Source organism: Ixodes scapularis, unplaced genomic scaffold (assembly GCF_016920785.2).
Source record: "Ixodes scapularis isolate PalLabHiFi unplaced genomic scaffold, ASM1692078v2 PGA_scaffold12__126_contigs__length_90152505, whole genome shotgun sequence".
In the NCBI taxonomy this organism is placed as follows: domain Eukaryota; kingdom Metazoa; phylum Arthropoda; class Arachnida; order Ixodida; family Ixodidae; genus Ixodes; species Ixodes scapularis.
The window spans coordinates 13,768,946-13,788,806 of NW_024609838.1; the positions used below are offsets into that span (position 1 = coordinate 13,768,946).

At 44.5% G+C, this 19,861-nt stretch overlaps 3 protein-coding genes across 5 annotated transcripts; 2 read left to right on the top strand and 1 right to left on the bottom strand.

Annotated features, from left to right (window-relative positions):
• Positions 1-210: 210 nt before the first annotated feature.
• LOC121047945 lies at positions 211-7,771 on the bottom strand. Its single transcript, XM_040503689.1, has 2 exons — positions 7,587-7,771; positions 211-3,476 (listed from the first exon to the last, which is right to left on the bottom strand). Exons 1-2 carry the CDS (start codon positions 7,643-7,645, stop codon positions 1,397-1,399), a joined length of 2,139 nt encoding a protein of 712 aa, XP_040359623.1. The 5' UTR covers positions 7,646-7,771; the 3' UTR covers positions 211-1,396.
• A 221-nt stretch (positions 7,772-7,992) lies between these two features.
• On the top strand, positions 7,993-18,864 carry LOC115313718. 3 transcript variants are annotated; one of them, XM_040217946.3, is made up of 9 exons: positions 7,993-8,221; positions 12,295-12,481; positions 12,853-13,116; positions 13,775-13,849; positions 16,080-16,300; positions 16,451-16,610; positions 16,756-16,854; positions 17,694-17,814; positions 18,327-18,864. In XM_040217946.3, exons 2-8 carry the CDS (start codon positions 12,295-12,297, stop codon positions 17,789-17,791), a joined length of 1,104 nt encoding a protein of 367 aa, XP_040073880.1. In that variant the 5' UTR covers positions 7,993-8,221; the 3' UTR covers positions 17,792-17,814; positions 18,327-18,864. The 3 variants fall into 3 exon arrangements, with proteins under 3 accessions (XP_040073880.1, XP_040073879.1, XP_040073881.1); XM_040217945.3 differs by having other exon boundaries at positions 17,694-17,753; XM_040217947.3 differs by lacking the exon at positions 17,694-17,814 and having other exon boundaries at positions 7,995-8,221.
• On the top strand, positions 8,664-11,449 carry LOC115313867. Its single transcript, XM_029972892.4, has one exon. It carries the CDS (start codon positions 8,772-8,774, stop codon positions 10,782-10,784), a length of 2,013 nt encoding a protein of 670 aa, XP_029828752.3. The 5' UTR covers positions 8,664-8,771; the 3' UTR covers positions 10,785-11,449.
• Positions 18,865-19,861: the final 997 nt, after the last annotated feature.

Consider the following 19,861-nt stretch of genomic DNA (forward strand, 5'->3'; position numbering starts at 1 on the left):
TAACGAAAAATACAGCCGCCAGGCTCAAAATACAAACGTGCGACTGTCATTTACAGATATTGGGGGTCATATTCAACCTATGTTTGAATACGACGGGAATATTTCAAATTTCGTTGAAGTATCCCTTTAAGCTGCCCGTGACAGTTCTTTCTTTTCCATAGGGGTCTTTGTGTTAATATAATTAAAATAAATATATTAAATTTAGTGTTAAAAAATGTAACACCCTTTAATGACTGCAGATATGGAACCGAACATATGGTAAAGTTCCTCTAAATTCATAAATAAATCAAGCAAACGTTTCTATTGCAAAACCCTTTAAGAACGTCTAGCAGATTAGGTGTAATGTCGTGAACAAAACAAATCACCTGGTGTGGACGTTATCATTATCCAGAGCATCAGAATAGATGTGATTTAAACGTTTCTTACTTATCTCTTATATATCCCATATAATCAAAAACAACTTTAAAATATGTTATGAAGGCAAGGCAGGAGACTTTCAGGAAACACACATAGCCTCATATGCTGAGTATTTTGGTCAGATTCCTTAGGATCCTAAGTGCGCGGATATACATTGCACTCTACTTATTTCGAACATGCCGCCACTATCACAAACTTCAGTTGTCATAAATAATTGGGCTTAAAATGCGCCAGTGCTGACGCTGATTTTTGTACCTCCTCCCTTCTCGCACATATCCGGTAAAATTAAACTGCAGATGTCGTCGTGCACATTATTATGGCATGCAATTAAGTTGTAAATGTAAGCATCGGCCGGCGATTTACAATAAAGCGAGAAACGCGGTGAAAAGCGACAAAAAACGCGAATGCAACGCCTTAGGCAAAGCGCGGAGGGGAGAGTGTGGGGGGGGGGGGGGGGGGGGATGTGGTGTATAAAACGGGAAAGGGGGTTTAATGGCTATGCGAAATGTTATTCTCCAGGCAGGAAAAAGACTCGCACAGCCAAAGGGGAGAGGGAGGGAAAGATGTGGATTGAGATGGGTTGAATAAAATATTTTAGCAGTTACTAGGGGAAAGCGCCAATCAAATCATTTGTAGGGTAGAGGGAGGGGGGGGGGGGGGGAGGGGGCAAAGCGTTGCTAACACACGGCTAAAACATTGTTCAAAGTAAAAGTTCGATAAAACGCCCAAGTGCCAACAGTCGCTCAATCGCTCTCAACATTCGGTCAATTGCACAAGTACAGCTCGTCGCCGCGAAGCGGCGACGAGCTGAACCTGTGTAACATGTCGCGCCGCCGCGAAGCGGCGTCGAGACTTGTGTTTCACAGCCGCAGTTCCGCAGTTCTGCCACAACACAGTAACGTTCACTGGAGTTTTGCATCATTGTCATGTCGCAAACGTGTGACGAGATCTTTACCGGTTTCCGAATTGCGCGCGGCAGTTAGAGGCGGTTTGAAATCTCAATCACATGCGCAAACTCGAGCACTGCACGGAATATGACCCGCGCCCGTTGCTTGCCGCCAGTAGGAAATAGCAGTTCCTTTGTCTTGGACGCCTGTGCCCCTGTCGCCCTTACCGAAGCTAGTAATGTTTTCCGTGCTTTCTCGTATTCCGGGCAGTGCCATAGTATGTGATCGATGTCTTCAACGTCCCCGCACGCAGTGCAGTCAGCACTGCTTCTCTGAGACGTCCTTCCAAAGCGATGCAATGTCTTCCTCGTGAACGCGCTATTAGTTCGGAGACGATGCAAAAGCGTTGCGTCTTTCCGCGTCAGTTTAGAGGTTGGGACTGGTACAGGACCTTCTCCATTGGCTGTTCCGGGATCGGGGTGTCTTTTCCTGAGATCGCGTGCGATGAGAAGGCGCGCCTCGTGGAATCGTCGCAGGTTGTGCGTGGTAGTCGATATGCTGTGTGCCCTTGTTGCCAGGGTATCTGCACGTTCATTTCCAAGAATTCCGCTGTGGGATGGCACCCACTGAAATACCAGTCTCCATCCGTTGTCCTCTAGCTTTGTTGCTATGTGTGCAGCCTCCTGGGCGATCAAGGGAGCGTGCTCGGGGTTGGCGATGTGAACTAGCGCACTTCGAGAATCGGTTAGTATCACAGCCTTACCGATTTCAGGACGTTCCTGCAGTGTCGTAAGTGCCAGAAGAATCGCAACCGTCTCCGCTGTTGTAGAGGACGTCTCGATGTTTAAGAGAACCGCACTTTCAGTTGATATTGCGGGGATCGTGTATGCCGCGGTTGCAGTTCCTCTCTTCTTGTCAACTGAGCCGTCTGTGTAGACCTCAAGATGTTCAACGTATTCATTTTCGAGAGCCACTGCGACAGCTGTGCGGGCGACAGTTGGGTGAATATCTTTTTTCCGAGGCAGGTCTGGAAGTGTTTCACGCACGTCTAGCGGTGGGCGTATGGAGTGTGGGGGACGTGAAGAATATAAAACTCCAGGGCTTCCGATGTTACGCTGAAATTGTGCAGCTAGTTGACCAAGATGCGACGATGGTCGTTTCAGCAGGTTGGCAAGAAAGTACTGTGCCGACGGGGTCGTGTGCATTCGCACTAGGGAATGCATTGCCACTCTTTCCTCTCGTAGGATGATTGGCTCTTCTTGTGCCTCCGTGAGCGTTGCCACGTTTTTCGCGTATGGGGGAAGTCCCAAACAGAGTCGTAAAGCGACACGGTGAAAACGTTCGAGCGCGTCTAGCTGGGGTCGCCTGATATTGACGAATGGTAGTGCGTATAGGAGCTTCGATTGGAGAAGACCTTTGTAGAGTGTCAGCAAACCATCCGGTGGGATACCTCTCTGGCCGTATGCACGGAAACTCCGGAGGACGCCCAAGAGCTGTCGACACTGTCCTAAGAGTCTTTTCACTGCCGGCCGCCATGTCGCGAGGTCATCGATTAAAAGGCCCAGGTAGAGGTGGGACCTACTCCTTGCGATTTCTACGCCGTCGAGTGTAATTTTGACGGTCTGTCGCCGGCTCCTGTTGGTGTAGAGGAGAGCGGTCTTTGAAGCAGATAATGTCAGTCCCAGACGAGAAATTTCTTTTGCTGTTTTATCCAGAGCAAACTGAAGAATTTGCCCAGTCATCTGTGCCTGGTTGCTTAACCCAACCGACCAAATTGCGACATCATCCGCATAAATGGCGATGCTTGTCCGTGGCGTAAGTGGATATGTCATTGGCGGAAGCACAGCAGGTAGTGACGCCATTGCCAAATTGAAAAGAAAAGGACTTATCACGCTGCCCTGCGGTACTCCTTGGGTCACATATCTTGGGGCACTTGTTGTTCCCCGGACGTTTACAATAAGGGTCCTGTTTTGAAGAAATGCACGGATGTAAGCGTAAGCTCTACCTGCGATGCCGAAGAGAGTGAGTTGGTGGAAGATGGTGGCATGAGGTAGAGCGTCGAAAGCCTTGTGGATGTCCAAGAAGGCACAGTACATCGTTTTCCCAGCAGCCCGCGCTTCTTCCAAAGATGTTGCTACTTCTCCTATGGCGTCGACCGTAGAGCGATGTGCCCTGAAACCAGACAGTTGGTCAGGAAGTGTCTTGTTGGTGCCAAGTTGCCACGTGAGCCCAGGTAGCACAAAACATTATAATAACATTATTTTTTTGTTGTGTAAGTTGAAATAACGTTTTGTGTTAGGTGTAAATGTTACGGCAACGTTCAAATAAAACACTCAACGTTTTAGGTATGTTATCAATGTTGGTGTAACATTCAAATTAAACATATAACGATAATGTTGTGTACGACACATTATAACAACATTCAATACATAACTGTAAAGCAATGTTGTGAGCACTAACATTAATGTAACATTTAGTAACATTATGCTCCTAACATTATTCTGAAGTTTACAATGAAACATAGTAACAGTGAATGGAGAACCATGAAATAATGTTGCAAGAAGTAACACTGAAATAACATTTTAACATATATTTCCAATGTCATTTTGAAGCTTACAAGGAAACATAACATTCAATGCAAAATAGTAAATAAATGTTAAATAGTAATACTGAAATAATGTATTGGTTTGATCACATATCTGTTTTTCAAACTTCAAATAATTGTTGCAAATACTTATATTCAAGAAATTGTTTGACAATATTGTTTTTAACATTATTTTGAAGTTCACAATGAAACACAACATGCAGTAACAAGTTATTTATTGGTGTAACATTTTGAAAAGAGTAACATTTTTGCAAATGTTGTAAGAAAATGTAGTACACTATTTTAGTTTCCGATTTTATTGAAATGTAGCGTGAAGGTACAAAAAAATGGCAAGCGAAATGAAAATATATGCTATGATACTTTTTTGCATTTCTTGTCTTTTGCCCTATAAGGATGGAAGCATTTTGATTAAGCTTTTCTGTAGCAGCTGCTAACTCCAAACAATGGAAAATCTTGGATACCTATATGTAGAGCCCTGCATATCCGCGGATTACCTGTGGATATCTGCAGTAAACGGGCGGATGCGGATGAAAATTAAACAAATTTTGGCAGATTGCAGATTGGATGGCAGAGGCTGCGAATATCAGCGGATACGGATTTAAATTTTTGCCCAGCGGCATTCAGTTCGTCGACTGACGTCTCATCTACAAATCGTTTCGTCGAGATGAAACGTTTGATCGAAAGGCTTCTCCTGTTCGTTTCATCGAAAAACCTGAGATGTTTTGTTGCACACAACCTTGCTATTTTTGTAACAAACTTGTTGAGTCTCGCCTGGATTACAGGGGAGAGGGGGGCATGGTTTGGTTAAGCTCGCTAGCTTTTAGCAGCTTGGTGAAGAAATGCGTTGTCGACAAAACATTGCAGCGGCATGTGCCCACAAAACGTACAGCGTCGATGAACCGTTTGTCCATGAAAAGTTGTCCACCGATACATATTTCCACAAAAACGCGTTTCGAAGAAACAATAGGGATCCTAAGAAAGATCTGATTCTCACTGAAGATCGCTTCAGTTAGTGTGTTTCCTCTCGTCAAAAATGCTACCTTTAAAAAAAGTAAAGATTGCAGGGCATCAATTGTCCCAAGAAAGCTAGCACATTGGCAGGGAAAGAGCTGTAACTTTTTCTGGGCAAAGAAAACTTCAAACGTACAAGTCACAAGGAAGTAAAGAAACGTCCCCCTCTTCGCAAAGAGTAGTGTGGTCATGATTAAAAACAAAAAGTGCCTCGACAGCGAGTGCGACCCTGTGGCACCACGGTTTGTAAAGTTTCAGAGTCAACAGCGAACTTGCATAGGCAGACGGTAAACTGCCTCTGTGTTTCTTTTTTGTATGCTTAGAGCCCTAGCCAAAACGCCTGGTAGTTCATGTTCGTCCAATTACGACGCCAGTGCGTCGTAGCCGGACTAATATGAACCTCTATTACTTTTTAATTGTTTAACAGAACTGTAATGTCATATTTAGTATGCCCTTTTTTAACTTTTATCCTTCAAAAGTATGCGTCCGCATAAAATAGGTGTTACAAAGCAAAAAAAAAAAAAAAAACATATATAACCTTTTTGTGCGCTCCTTCTGGGCAGAGTGTCGCGGATTCCTAGGATGATCACATAACTGAGATGATTTTTCCTAATCGCTTTTAATATAAATCCGATGAAACTGATAATGATAAAATGACACTTCCTTTGAATGGCGAGCCAGATTTCTTTGGTACAAAGATAAGCAAACAGCTTAAAAAGTGTCATTTCTATTTTACAATGAATGCCTGGATTGTGAGTCGGATCTGGTTCCACATTTTGCGGATGCGGTTCGGATACGGATACAATAATGTAAAAAGTATGCGGATACAGTTTGGATACAAAGTATGCAGATGCAGATCGGATACGGATACAATAATGTAAAAAGTTTGCGGATACGGTTCGAATACAAAGTCTGCAGATAATTAAACTGTTATCCACGCAGGGCTCTACCTATATGTAAGATCTAAATGAAATGCAGCGTAAAGATACAAAAAAATGGCAAGGAAAATTAAAATATGTGCTATGCTACTTTTTTGAAAGAAAGACAGCCACAAATAGTATGTGCTTGTTTCACTTGTTTTATGTTTCACATTAATAGATTCACTTCCCTTTACCAGGAAGGCCTGAGGGAAGAGGAGGTGATTATATAGACTACGGAGCTTGTGGATAAGTGAAGTGATGATGTGTATCACGAAAGCGCTTTCATCCCTTCTTCATAAACAGTCAGTCTCTCCGCTTGCCAGCTTGATCCTGCTAACGTTTCCCTTGCCCTCTTGAAGTGACCTGCATCACCCTACGATTTACTCCAGAGGTGCCCGAAGGTGGTGGATTAATTACTGAAGTATAGAAACATGTGCCTCTTTAAATAAAAGATTTTTTTTCCTATGAAAATTTTTTTGTCATGCTTTGTTTTTCTAAATGATCAAAAATGAATCTGGGCATTTCTGGTGTTTATTACGACTAAATAAAGAGTGGGATGGGAAGGGAATGAAATTGGCAAACATAATACTTGTTTCATTTGGCCAGAATGAATGTCTGTCCCAAAATAATTAGTTTTTTTTCTTTTCCCTTATTTGAATTAGATAGAAGTATGATATATTTACTGCACTATGTAGGGAATGTACACATGTGTGCTGGTACTGTGGGGAGGCTGGCATCCATGCAACTATGTGTTTGAGGTTCCTTCGCCGTTCACATGTGAACTGAGACAGTACAATCAGGGCAACTCCTGCCCCTCTCGATGAGATCCTGTCTTTCCGGAAGATGCTAAACTTTTGGGTGTCAGCAATTTGTCCTTCGAATATTGTATCATCCAACCAGGTTTCTGAGACCCCAAAGATTGTGTTCGGCGAAGTTTCAAACAAGACAACGAGGTCCGAGTTTGTTCTTGATGGATAGAGCGTTTGTATACCGGATGCCGATGTGTCGCCGCTTCCTCGGTGCGGGAGGAGTACGTCGGTTACTAGCGTCACTCCGTTTTGTGTCCCGGGCGATGGGCCTGGCAGTTTCGTGGGGGGAAGGGGGGGGGGGGGGGGGGGGGGGGGGGGGGGGCACGACACCGGTGGATATGGGTGCGGGGTGCGAGTCATCGGAGGGAGGAAGCTGGCATGAGCCACAAAACCAGTGCCCGGCGAGGAGGCCAAGCATCGGTAGGCGAGTAGCGACAGCCCTTCACACTTCCCATGGAGCCACCAATCACACAGGTCACATTTTAGGGCGGCCACGTTGTTGTAAACCGCTTTCTCGCAGCTCGGGGAGGTTGGCGACGGCCTGGGATTTCGATAGATGTTCCCGGCAATCAGCATGAGTCATGCAATCGGCGCAGTCGTCCAGGCAGGCCTAACCGCGATGAAGCGGATGTCCGCACTTTCAGAAGTGAGAGAAGCCGCCGCGCGGAGTTGAGAAGCATTGTGCACCTCATCGGAGTGTTCCCGGAGCTCGACTCTCTGTAGAGAGGCGACCAGCAGAAGTTGCAACCATGTCCGCAAGCACGTCATCCCTGAAGACTATAATTTTGCTGAAAGGTTCCACCACCGTATTACACATATGTGCGAAATCCCGTCAAATATGCTGAGAAACTGTTTGATGCGGTCTCTCTAAAGAGCCAACGAAACGTTGTAAATCTCTTAGTACAAACACAAAACACGGCAGAGACGAAAAGGGTACCTTTGAACTTGAAGCAAGCCCATGGTCAACACACGCACTGCACCGCACAAAAAGACCATCCGTGTGCGCTACTTTTAGAGCGTTAACAAGCAAAGCAAGGCGTAAATGAGTAAGAATCGTTCCGTAGAACCCGTAGAACCAGATCACAACAGCCGCCATCACAACCCTAAATATACAAACACAGTGCTGCTAGACTTCTTTTCTTTGGTTTTGTGAGTTTGTCGGGTGTGTAAATAAGTAAAGTCTGATGAGTAAATTTATTAATACTATACACTACAGATATTTTCTTCTTGATGTGTTCTACTTTTAAGTCACAAAATAAAATATAATATAATTTATTAACTACAAAATGCATACACGGTTGGTTTAGCCTATTTTAGACCAATGGCTTAGGTTGGCAACATACGTTCCCGCCGGTTCAAGTGGTTCAAGTATGGTTTAAGTTTGGTTTAAGCGGTCTAAGTTTAAGTTTGTATCGCGGCTCGCACAATTGTGGCTCGCACGGTTCTGACCTGACAACCGTGGCTCTGAAACATCGTGAAGACAAGTTCTAGTAGTTACGGTTCGAAGTGCCTAACGGTCAGGCTGCGTAATCCCACTGTGGCACCGACGCACCTGCGTACCCTGCGTGAAACGTAAGTAGCGGTACCTCATTTCCTTTAGTGATGCTGCTCACTTGCTTAACCGACGGGATCTCGCATATTACGTTTGTGGGTATTCCTGTCTCGGGTACCCGAAATCGGGACGGCTCCTTTGGAGCCTTTGGATCCTTTGGAGGTCGATATCTGACCTCAACAATTCCGTCTAGGACCGGAATTCGGTGCCGGTCCTAGACGGAATTCAAGGCGGTGCGTTGTAAGTGGCAGAGCTTCGCTTTAGGGTGCCCATTATTACCTAAACCTCGCACATGCTCGTGAATGTGCGAGGCTGGTTAGGTAATAATAGACAAGAGTAATTATTTGAGGGCTCTACAGTGATTATTATTTTGAAGAGCGAAGCGCTGCCACTATGACCCGGACGAAATCCGGACAAAATTTTCTAGCGCAACCAATGACTATGATAAGTGGGCAACCATGTTCGCCGATTGCGCGCGATTTCGGTTACGCCAGACTGCGCGACTCGCGATGCATGATATCCCTTTGTGATTGAACGGTGCTAAGAGGAAACGATCTCCTGGTTCGTAAAATGAAGCGACAGAGGCGAGCATTTGATGACGTGTGCGACCGACAGAAGAAAAGAATTATTGCCGAAAACGTGCGCGACCATCTTGCGGACATTTTTTCTAAGTCTGCTCCGGACGAGAGCGATGGAAATTCTGCGGTTGACGGATCAGACGACAGCAGTGACGGAGCCAGGGAGGGTCTGAGCGCACCGCAAGTCGACGATCCCAGAGATCCTTGCGCGAGCACATCAGCTTCCGAAGAAACTGAAACTCATTTGCCAATCTCAAGTGCAGATGAGTTTACTTTGGCAAGCGAGCTGGCCACCTGGGCACGTGAGACCAAAGCCTGCGCATCCCATCTTAGCAAGCTTTTAAAGATATTGAAGAAGTATCACCCGGAGCTGCCTAGTGACGCAAGAAGCCTAATGGGGACACCAAGATCTTGCAATGTGAAAAACATGGGAGCGTCCGGCCTCTACCACTATTTCGGAATCGAATCGTCACTAAAACGAATGATGAGCTCAGGCAGCATCACTGGAGACACCATTTCGTTGCTCATCAATGTTGATGGCCTGCCTATAGCGAAAAGTTCCAGCAAGCAGTTCTGGCCCATTCTTGCATCTGTCGTCGAAAGCTGCGATCCTGAACCTTTCGTCATAGCTCTGTTTGTTGGAGACAAGAAGCCGGAGAACTTGGATGACTACCTTACCGATTTCATTTCGGAGTTAAGCACATTGCTGGAAGAACACGTGACCGAGGGCGGAAAGGAGTGCGTAGTTCGAGTGCATGCGTTCATTTGCGATGCGCCCGCAAGGGCATTTCTGAAGTGCATCAAGGGCCATGGGGGATACTTCAGTTGTGAAAAGTGCACCCAAGAAGGCACCTTCTCTGAAAGCTGCCGGAAAGTAATTCTTCCAGAAGTCAGCAGCCCCCTACGAACAGACGAGTCGTTTCGAAAGCAGGATCAGGAAGGGCACCATCATCGACAGTCCCCATTGGTCGAGCTACAGATTGGCATGGTAAGCCAATTTCCCCTCGACTATATGCATTTAGTCTGCCTAGGCGTTATGCGGAGGCTTCTACTTCACTATTGGGTGCGGGGACGACCTCATCGATCAAAGCTCCCACCACGTGCACAGACTAGCATCTCAACAATGCTCATGAAACTCCAGAGACACACCCCTCGGGAGATGGCTCGGAAGCCCCGGAGTCTTCATGAATTAGAGAGATGGAAGGCCACTGAGCTACGAAACTTCCTCTTGTACTTCGGTCCTGCGGTTCTAAAAGACCACATGGAGAAGCGCTACTACCAGCACTTTCTCAAACTGAGCATTGCAGTGTCAATCCTGTCAAGCCCACGACTCTGCCATGAGGAGATTGATTCTGCAGAGAAGCTGCTTGAAGAGTTTGTTTCTGATGCTGGGGACCTGTACGGTGAAGGCATTTACGTGTACAACATACATTCTCTGCTGCATCTTACTGCTGATGTGCGGAGGTTCGGTCACCTTGACTCCTTCTCTGCGTTCCGGTTTGAGAACTTTCTGGGTCAACTGAAGCGAGATTTGAAGTCACCAAATCGACCATTACAACAGATTGTAAAACGCTTAGAAGAGCGCAGTCATGCTGACTTGCATCCTAGAATACCACCGAAGCAGCAGGCATTGTTGCAAAAGCCGCATAATGCCGGACCAGCACCTCCAGGATTTAAGGGAGAGCAGTATCACAAGCTAGTTCTTCAAGGCATGGTTCTGGAAGTGAACCTACCAGACTCATGTTTTCTGATGGAAGATGGAAATGTAGTCGTCGCAACAAATGTTGTGTCCCGTGATGGAGAGATCAAGATCTGTGGCCAGTTTTTCAAGAGATTAACAAACTTCTATGCCGGCATTGTTGACACAACTGGACTGTGTACTTTCAGGGCTTCTCAGGTTTCGTCTGCAAATGCTTTGTGGACTGTTGAACAGGTCAAATCAAAGTGCTGCTGGCTTCCTTGTGGGGGTGAATTTTTGGTTAAGCCACTCTTGCACACAGGATAGCTCAGATAAGCAATATCTGCCGTAAATGTGCTCTCACTTATAGTGTTGTTTTAATGAGTATATAATCATCACGAATAAAAATAAAGTGTGTGTGCTAATGTCTTTGGCATAAATTATGTCTTTATGCTAATAACTGCTAGGGGATTTTTAAGGACATTTCTTCTGATTATAAGGCATCTGTAGGTTGAAAATTGAGGGATTAGAAAAAAGCTGCTATAAATAGAACTGTTTATATGATGGAAAGACCAAAATAGAAAAGCTGTAAGGTGAATGTCTAATAAAAGGTTAGTTTTCTTTTGCTCATGATGTGTGCTCACTACTTTAGCTCTTTAAATGAATGATAATGTGATTATCCTTTGACTTGGTGATTACACGTAACTATTGTCCCAACTGATAGATATCCCAGCTAAGATGCCGCAAGTATAAAAAGACTGAACACTCTACGCCAGAGGTACACAACCTTTTCGGGACTGCGAACCCCCAAAGCTTCTGAGTGCCCTCCGGCGACCCCCGCCTTAACTATTTTTGGAGCTCTCCGAGGCTCTGTAGCCGCCAGACATTTCCCCACAACCTCCAGTCTGTGCACCTCTGCTCTACACAAGTGAAAACCACTATGTTGTTAGCAGGTGTCTTGCGAAACGCAAGAAAGACTTGGCAAACTTTTAAATATCAATTTTAAGACCAGCAGGATCAAGGTGTCAACTGGCAGGCTTTAGAAGTCTTGAGAAACAGCCAACTGGGGTGTTTTGAACACAATACACTTTGTTTGCTTCCTTTTCTAGCAAAGAAAGAAAGCCCATGAAATATAGGGTGGTTCAAGCCACCAGGCTCGATCTGAAATGGACCGTAAAAATCAATGCCTGCACGTAACAATCTAAACTTTTCGTCAGCGGTGTATTTCACAGGTCGGTTTTTTCTTGTAAAATTATAAAGCGTAGTTCTCGTTCTGTAAAAAATAAGGCCAAGAAACTTGCCAGGGTCTACGGCGGGCAGCGACGTAAACGAGAGGGGTTCATTAGCGGGATGTGTTTGGCATTCGTATCGATAGATGGCGTCGGGAGCAGCCTCCGAAGTTGCAGCCGACCAGTGAAAGAAAGCAGACGACACGCAGACGAAATCCGTTGACAGCAAAAGCGCCACCGTTATACAGACACGTTTTTTTTACTCTAAGTTTTGCTTTTATTGTCCGCATTTATTTTTTAACCGAAGGTACATTTCAAAAAGATTATGCCCATTTTAACAAACCACGGTGGTCACGAGCCGTTGCGATAAGGAGGGAGCGCCATCTATCAATACAAATGCCAAACACATCATGAGTTTTCTTTTGTTTTAGTTTTAGTAATTTTCACCTTCATAAACCATGTACACAGCATTCATATTTTATTTGGTTTCATCAATATTCGATTCATGTTTGATTTGGTTACATCACTATTTGCACACCCCTAATCTTGTTACTTCATAAAACTTGTAGGTATGCTCTTTACTGACGGTCTCAAATTGAATTTTCTAGATGTTCTCGGTCGCCCATTTTATGAAGACTGATGACGTGGCCGTGGTTCCAACACGCTGGATTAAGAACGGGACAGCTCCCTGGCCACCGTTTAAAAATACTGCAAAAGTGAACAGTGCAGTGAGGGACAGAACGGAGCCAGGCAAAGACTGGCCAAAATTTGCCTGCAGGGTCATGTCATATACAGGTAAGCTCCGCCCTGAACGTCATTAGTTTTTTTTTTTCATTCTGAAGAGAGCACTGCTCTATTGAAAGTTATTACAATCCACACTTTCGCAGAATCTACAAAAGAGAAGGGGGTTTGGTTGTGAAATAATTCTTAAAGTACATATCATATCTGACTCCCTTTTTTTAGTTACTATGGTAACGGTACTATAGACCTCCCACTGCCTATGTTAATAGGACACATTGGTAACAGCTTGATAGCTACAAAAAGGCAGCATATGCTTCATTAGCAGAAGCTACGTACAGCTTAGACAAAACTCAGCAAAATATAATGCCTCACATTCAACGCACATTTTTTATTAATTCATTATCTACATAACATCTGACTTGCAGACAGTTACGAAGTTGCCCGCAAGAGGTCCATAAAGGCGGAGGAAGAGTCCGACCTTACATCGGAAGCAGAGACATCGCAAAAAAGAATACGGCGACCTCCGACATTTTTCGATGACTACCTCACTGACAGCAGCGATGAGGAGGGAGTAACTGAAGAACCACCTCCAGAAGGTGACATTGAATTTCTCGCTGAGCCCCCACCGCCACCACCTCTTCAAAGAAAAAGTGGAGCACATTGTGGAGGAGCAGGCCAAACTGATGGTGGCAAGTCCTTTTTTCTTACACGTGTTTTGAAGGAAATGGTTTACATGAACAAATACTAGTGATAAAGTGAAATGCACAAGGTAATCAAAACAAAACTACAGATCATGTATTTCACACTTCGAATGTTTGTAATCTAGAGTTGAGAAAAGGCCTTCCTAGACCCACGTGCAGGCTGTTATGTACACAGTGCGACACTTTTAGCATGAACATGACATCGGCGCTTTTTTGTGCTTTGCTCAAGCTGTGAAACCCTTATGGGCCCTTTTCACCGCATTAGTAATTTTGGTGATATCACCTGATTTGTGTAAGTAAAGCGAGTAAACCCGACGATGTTGTGTTTGTGCTAACAGCGTCGCATAGTGTACAGTATGGGCATGGTATAGATCAGGGGTGGGCAAACCGCGGCTCGCGAGCCGCATGCGGCTCTTTGCTGGTCCAAGTGCGGCTCGCGGATCCCTCGTAAGAGGACTCCCCCCCCCCCCTTCGCCCCTTTCCGCGTTTCCCCAAGAAAAAAAAGAAGAAAGGATTCCAGAATAAAGCACACTGCAGCTTGCAGTTTGACAGCCTTGTACTCCCATCCAAGGAAATACGCAACTGTGACATAGCAGTTCAACTGCTCATCCTTGTTATTACTTATGCATTGCTTGTGGTTTTTCAGATGACTTGGTGTTGCCCAAAGGAAGACCAAAAAGTGCATCTTCTTTGAACTGCTCTGCTGAACCTTCACGCAATGGCAAGTATATTTCGTGACTGACAGAAGAGTTAGGATGTATGTGCACTTTTGACACATGAACCTGTAAAAAGTAACTTCACTTAGTTACAAGTTTCTGGAAAATGTACCTAAAATACAGCAGGGGTGGAATAGCTGTACCATTTGCGCCAGACGCATATGTCTGCGCCATCCTGAAACATGTTGTGGAAACTGCGCCACAGCCAATACCTCGTGCCATTATGCACCAAAAGAATTGTATTTTGTCTTGGTTCCGGTTTTTATCGACCCGATTCGCAACATTGAGCGCATTTAGCTTGGTCGGCCTTGCACTCCTTTGCTCTGTTTATTCTCCCTGTGTATCTCGAGTCAGAAGCGCACGAAAAAAATTGGGGGTCAGACTCCAAGCGCTACACCACCTGCTTCTGGATTGTTATCCTTCAACCATAAGCGGTTAAAGGGCAACTCCGCTCAATTCCGAAGATTTCGGAATAATGAGTGATTTCGAATTAAAAAGCCCTAGTAAAACACACTACGTTGTTTGCTTTGCGAAAAGTGGGCTATATATTTTTAAATCTAATTTTAAACACGAGCTGAAATCGAAACCGAAACTTCGGCTCTGCCCGGCAACATTGGCCTCGGGCCGCCAAGTACATGGCCATCACGTGGTACGAGATGTCACGTGATCCTCGGCCCAACGACGGGCGGGATTGGGGCGGGCGTGTGGCAGGCGCGAGTGTCGTCTGCACCGCACTCTTCGCCACGTTTTGGTGTCTACGGCATTCGACGACGTCTGCACAACTGCGGCATAAGTCTGCGCACATGGTGTCCGTGGTGTGGATGAAACTCCGAGAGACAATAATCACAATCGGTGAGACGACGACGGCGGTTGTGACGCGGAAGACGGCGGTAACGGCGGGCGGCCGGACGGCTCCCAAGAAACGCGCTGCGCGGGCGCGTTACACCAATCATGTGGACACCGCTGAGCGCCGAGAGGCAACGTTGCTGACGTCATGCGCTACGCTCGCGCGGAGAAGTGAAAACAAGCAAAAGGGGGCCATGATAATGACGTTTAGCTCAATGTTGGCTCCGCCCATGCCATAGCCTTGACTGCGCTGTTGGTTGCGCCTGATCGCCCGCTCAAGTCAGCCGATTTCGACAACTTGGCGAGTTGCGAAGTTTGCCGGACCGTTTAAGAAACATTTAGACAGAACTGCGTCGTAACATTTCACTCGTGGTCTTCCTAGGCGATACTGAAGAGGACTGCATTGTTTTTTCAAAACCAAAAATGAAGCGGAGTTGCCCTTTAAGCACGTCAGCAGAAGTGAGGTCGAGTCGTTAAGAGTCAGATTGCCTGAGGCTCTGCGGCCCGGGATCCAGACTTCAGCCAGTTGAAGACAGGAGCAAAAGATTCCTGTTAGTACTTCATCGTTAAAAGTTGGAACCGCATTCCCACAAGATAAATCGTGATTTGATAGAACTGAAATGCGGTCCAATCCGAAACCTTGCCGGCCAGCAGCTCTCATGCAAGCGGTAGATCTGCTTGGCATACTTTAACCTTGCTCCTGCTTATCGCCTCGAATATGATAACTACGCTTAATCATAGTCTGCTGCTTCGTTATTGAGTTACACAATAGGATAAATTCGAAATTTATTGCCCTGTTCCTTCGCGCAACTGCACGTTCGTTGCTTGCGCACGTCACGTGATTCGCGCATGTAATTACTAAGACATAAACTGAAGTGCAGTGAAAACTTATCTGAGCTGCTCCTAGCCTGCTCCAGAATGTAGGTTCAGCTGCTCCCGTGGCTCCTCCCAAGTACATTTCATGAGTTCCAACCCTGTACAGATACAGATACCGAAAAATGAAAGTACCTAGGTTTTTATGTCAGGTACAACAAAGGTACCTAGATACCGATTTCGAGTTACTTGTACCTAGGTGCTTTACAACCCTGGCTGAGGCATGTCCTGTTTAAAAAAAAAAAAACTTTAGCCTTGTTGCTTTGCAGCATTGATGCATGCTGCACGTTGTAAGAATGGATAATTTGTTTGTGTAATTAAGCTAAGTGCTTCGGTAACGTGAGCAACAAGAGAAAAGTTTCTGTATCTTTAATGCTCTTACAGCTTTAAGCGATTAAAGTATTAACTCCTTGTCACCTTGAAAATGAATAAAGGCTTGTTTTTTTATCATCTTTATCGGAACACTCAATATTGATAAGGTTCTAACGTATTGCTCTTTTTTTTTTTTTTTTTTAGCTTTGGTCACAGTTCTTAGGGAACTTGAGTGTATTAAGGCACAGTTGACAAGCATGGCTACAATGTTGGCCAGAATACAGATGCATGTGAATGCTGATGACCCTACTGCCATGGCTGGTCCAGTCCATCCAGAAGACCTTCCAGTCTATCCAGTGAAGACAAGAGAGGAATTTGCCTTCCTGGAGGCTAGCTTAAAAAATGAAGCCATTTTTGCAAAGCTAGTAAGTTTCAAGTTGTTGTGCGTTACAGCCAAAGGTTATTATCCAGAACATACATGTACTGAAATAGTCATTGTTTTTCATCTTTCTTCTGTTCTTTGAGCAAGAGAAGCTTTTATGTGTGGCTTATTGTGGATAACTTTTGATTTCTAGGTGAAAGAGCTTGGCCAAATTGGAGGTAGAGATGTAGCCTCTACAACAAAAACGGTGTTTAAGAAACTTGTCGGAGATGAAGTTGCCGTCTTCTACAACAGAACCGGGCGAAACGGAAAGCAAGAAGCCGGGAAACTGAAGATCTTTAGCCTGATCTATGGTAAGAGTAATGTTTTTGTATCACTGTCTACACTATGGAGAGTAATGTGCTTGCATGCACCCGTCTTTTTTTTTTTTTTTATTATTAAGTATTACTTTACAGTGATCGTTATAAAACTTCTGATAGCTGTGCATATTTTTTTCAGCTGCTGTACGTGTAACCCGCAAAACTGCAACAGACGACGAGATGGGCCGCGCCATTGGTGATTGGCTGCGCTTCGCCAACGTCCGGCTCCGTGCTCAAGGCAAGCAACAACCTAATCTTTGCAGGAAGGATACAAATACATTGAAGCTGATGATTAATCTAAAAATCTCCTGAGGCTTACAAAATGAAGAATGTAAACCATGCATGAGATCTGTAACACAGCGAAGAGTTCTATTGTACTATCGCTATACATTGAAATACAAAGAAGAGAGCTTGTGGCTTTCTACAAATGCTGCACAAACTGGCCACGAGCCAGCGAAGCTTGCACATGTGTAGTTCGACCAAGGACACTAGATTAATCTCCAACTCTTGAATGCCTTGACTGGTGCCTGGTGTGTAAGCAGTGTACTGAAAGTTATGCGCTTTGTGTTCATATTGCAATGTATTGCAATAGTACATGCTCACTTGTATCATTGCCCCTCCCAATCAAATGCACCAGCAGAAGCAGTGAGCACAACTACAAAATAACGAAGGAAGCTTTGTTTACAATAATTTCTTATTGGAAAAAAGTAAAAATTGGTTTTCTAACATACAGAATGTAGCAGCCGAATAAGAAAGTTCTGCACTCAGCTTGATTTTCTTTGTCTTGCTTTCCTAGAAAATAGGGCAGTAAAAGTATTTCTGACAGCCGTTTGTGGGACTGATTGTGTGTTGCTATTGGGTGAGGCCAGCTGAACATACAAGATGACAACACAGAGAAAATTAGACAAACACGATGCTGGACTAAACTGTTTAATGGAGTGCATTTTTATTCATTTACACAGGAGCAGGTTGGCCCCAGACGGGGCCAACTGGTTCTTTTGTAAATAAAGTATGTGGATGAAGTTAGTCCGGCATTGTGTTTGTCTCATTTTCTCTCTTCCTGTTTTTGTGCTGTAGGTTCATTTGGCCCCATCGACAAGCGCTGCACCAACAAGCTCAGCTCCGGGTCGTCACAAGGTGTATTTTGTCGCGTGTTTCAATGTTGGTTTGCTTGAGCAGGAGGACTGACAACTACTAGGTACAAGTGACTCAACAACAAATTAAAGGATTTGATAGCATGTTGGTGGGAGTTAAGAAACAAACAAAAGAGAGACACTTATGACAAGAGATGCCACGGGTGTACAGTTCAACTAGCAACATCAATAAACTACCACAAGGCATTATTTTATTTTTGCTAGTTGAGAGATGTACCTGTGTTGTCTCTTGTCATAAGTGTTTGCTACTTTGTTTGTTTTTTGCAATCAATTCACTGTTTTAAGCACTTGAACAAGATTGTCATTTTCTTTTAGTTCGTAGTTATGTGGGAAATCAGGTCAGCCTTTTTGCGGCTCTATATGAACTCTCTTTCCCACTAGGATATTTCTAGTACACCCTAATTTCTTGAGGGGTTTCCAAACCTGCAAACCATTGTCACAAAGCTAAATTTCGAATTAAGCTACACTGTTATGTTTTCCACGTATTATGATCATTTGCCACCTCAAATTTAGTTTCCGGCACTCTGTATTAATTATTTTCTTGTTTTGTTTGCAGCCAGAAAAGTCGAAAACATCCCATCGACAGAAACTGTGGTTTGACTTGGGAAGATGAAAATCAGTTTGTTTCAATTTTTTTTTTTTCTGTCTAGTCCTGTTCTAGACTTTCTTCAGCCTATTTCATATTCTATTGTCATATTTTACTTTTTAAAGTGGCAATAAGGCTATTTAATGTCTCGACTTCTGTTCTAGTCTAGTGACAGGCTTTACTGTGGTTTGACTTGGGAAGATGAAAGTCTGTTTGTTTTAATTTTTTTTTTCTGTCTAGTCCTGTTCTAGAGTTTCTTCAGCCTATTTCATATTCTATTGTCATATTTTACTTTTTAAAGCGGCAATAGGCCTATTTAATGTCTCGACTTCTGTTCTAGTCTAGTGACAGGCTTTAGTCAGTCCTTTCCGGCTTTTCTTTAATACGATACCGTTTTAGTAATCAAGTTTTTCTAACTGCTTCTACACATGGCAATTGTATATAGTGCCAGCTGGACATAAAAGGATTAGAGAGAGATAAGAAAGACACACCGTTGGACTAGCAACTGTTTAATCAGATAATCTTTTTCTTCATCTACGTTGAGTTTCTCTTCTTTTTTATCTACACTGCATTTGATTTAATTGAGGAGTTCCTTTTCTTCTAGTCTTATACTCGAGCGTCTCCTCGTCTTCCATTTGTCCACCATGGGTGCGGCCCCTCTAAGATACTCACCTTCCTTGTGGTGTAGTGCGATGGAAGGTATACCCACACACTTGTCCGCTTTTGCGTCAATAGCAAAGGCCTCCAGGATTTCTCGAGTGAACTTGTGGCGGTTTCTTGCCAGGATGTTTAGGCTAGAAAAGTCTGGTACACACAGGCACATATGACAATGGGCAGGTAGGTGCTCTGCACGCTGTGGTGGCCTTCACCGAAGCTGCATGTTCTCTCGTCTAGTCACTGATGCACCTTCCCTTCTGTCCAATGTAACATTGACTACATGACATGGGATTTGGTGCACAACCTCCTTCTCACATTTGGTGTACTTGGCAGTTCATTTTCTCCTTGTTGGCCCTCTTGTTTACATGATGAAAAATTGCACACAAAGAGACAAGGGAAAAACACAGAAGTCAGAGAGGCGCATACTCGCAACTCTGGTATATTAAGTGAAGAAAGAAAAGATGAAGCACGATTCATGACGGGGGACATCAACACCAGGGGGTAAACAGTTCAGTCATAGTGAGGTGTTCGCAAAAAGGCAACTTCTTTTTCGCTCAAAGCAACCGACGGCTGACTAACGCAGAGATCGGTCAGACTCAAGATGGTGAACGCATCGAGCACCTCGCGCGTTTGTTTATCATTAAAGTGCCCAATGATTGAGATTTTTTTCTAAAGATGGTGTGCAGATAGAGGTCTTACAATGCACCAAAAGGTTGACCTCATACAGTTTATGATCGTGCTCTCGCAGCCAGTCATTCAAACACTTTCTAGTCTGTCCGACATAGCATCTTCCACAGGGAAGAGGAATGCTGTACACTACGCTCAATGAACGAGGAGTGAAAGGCTGC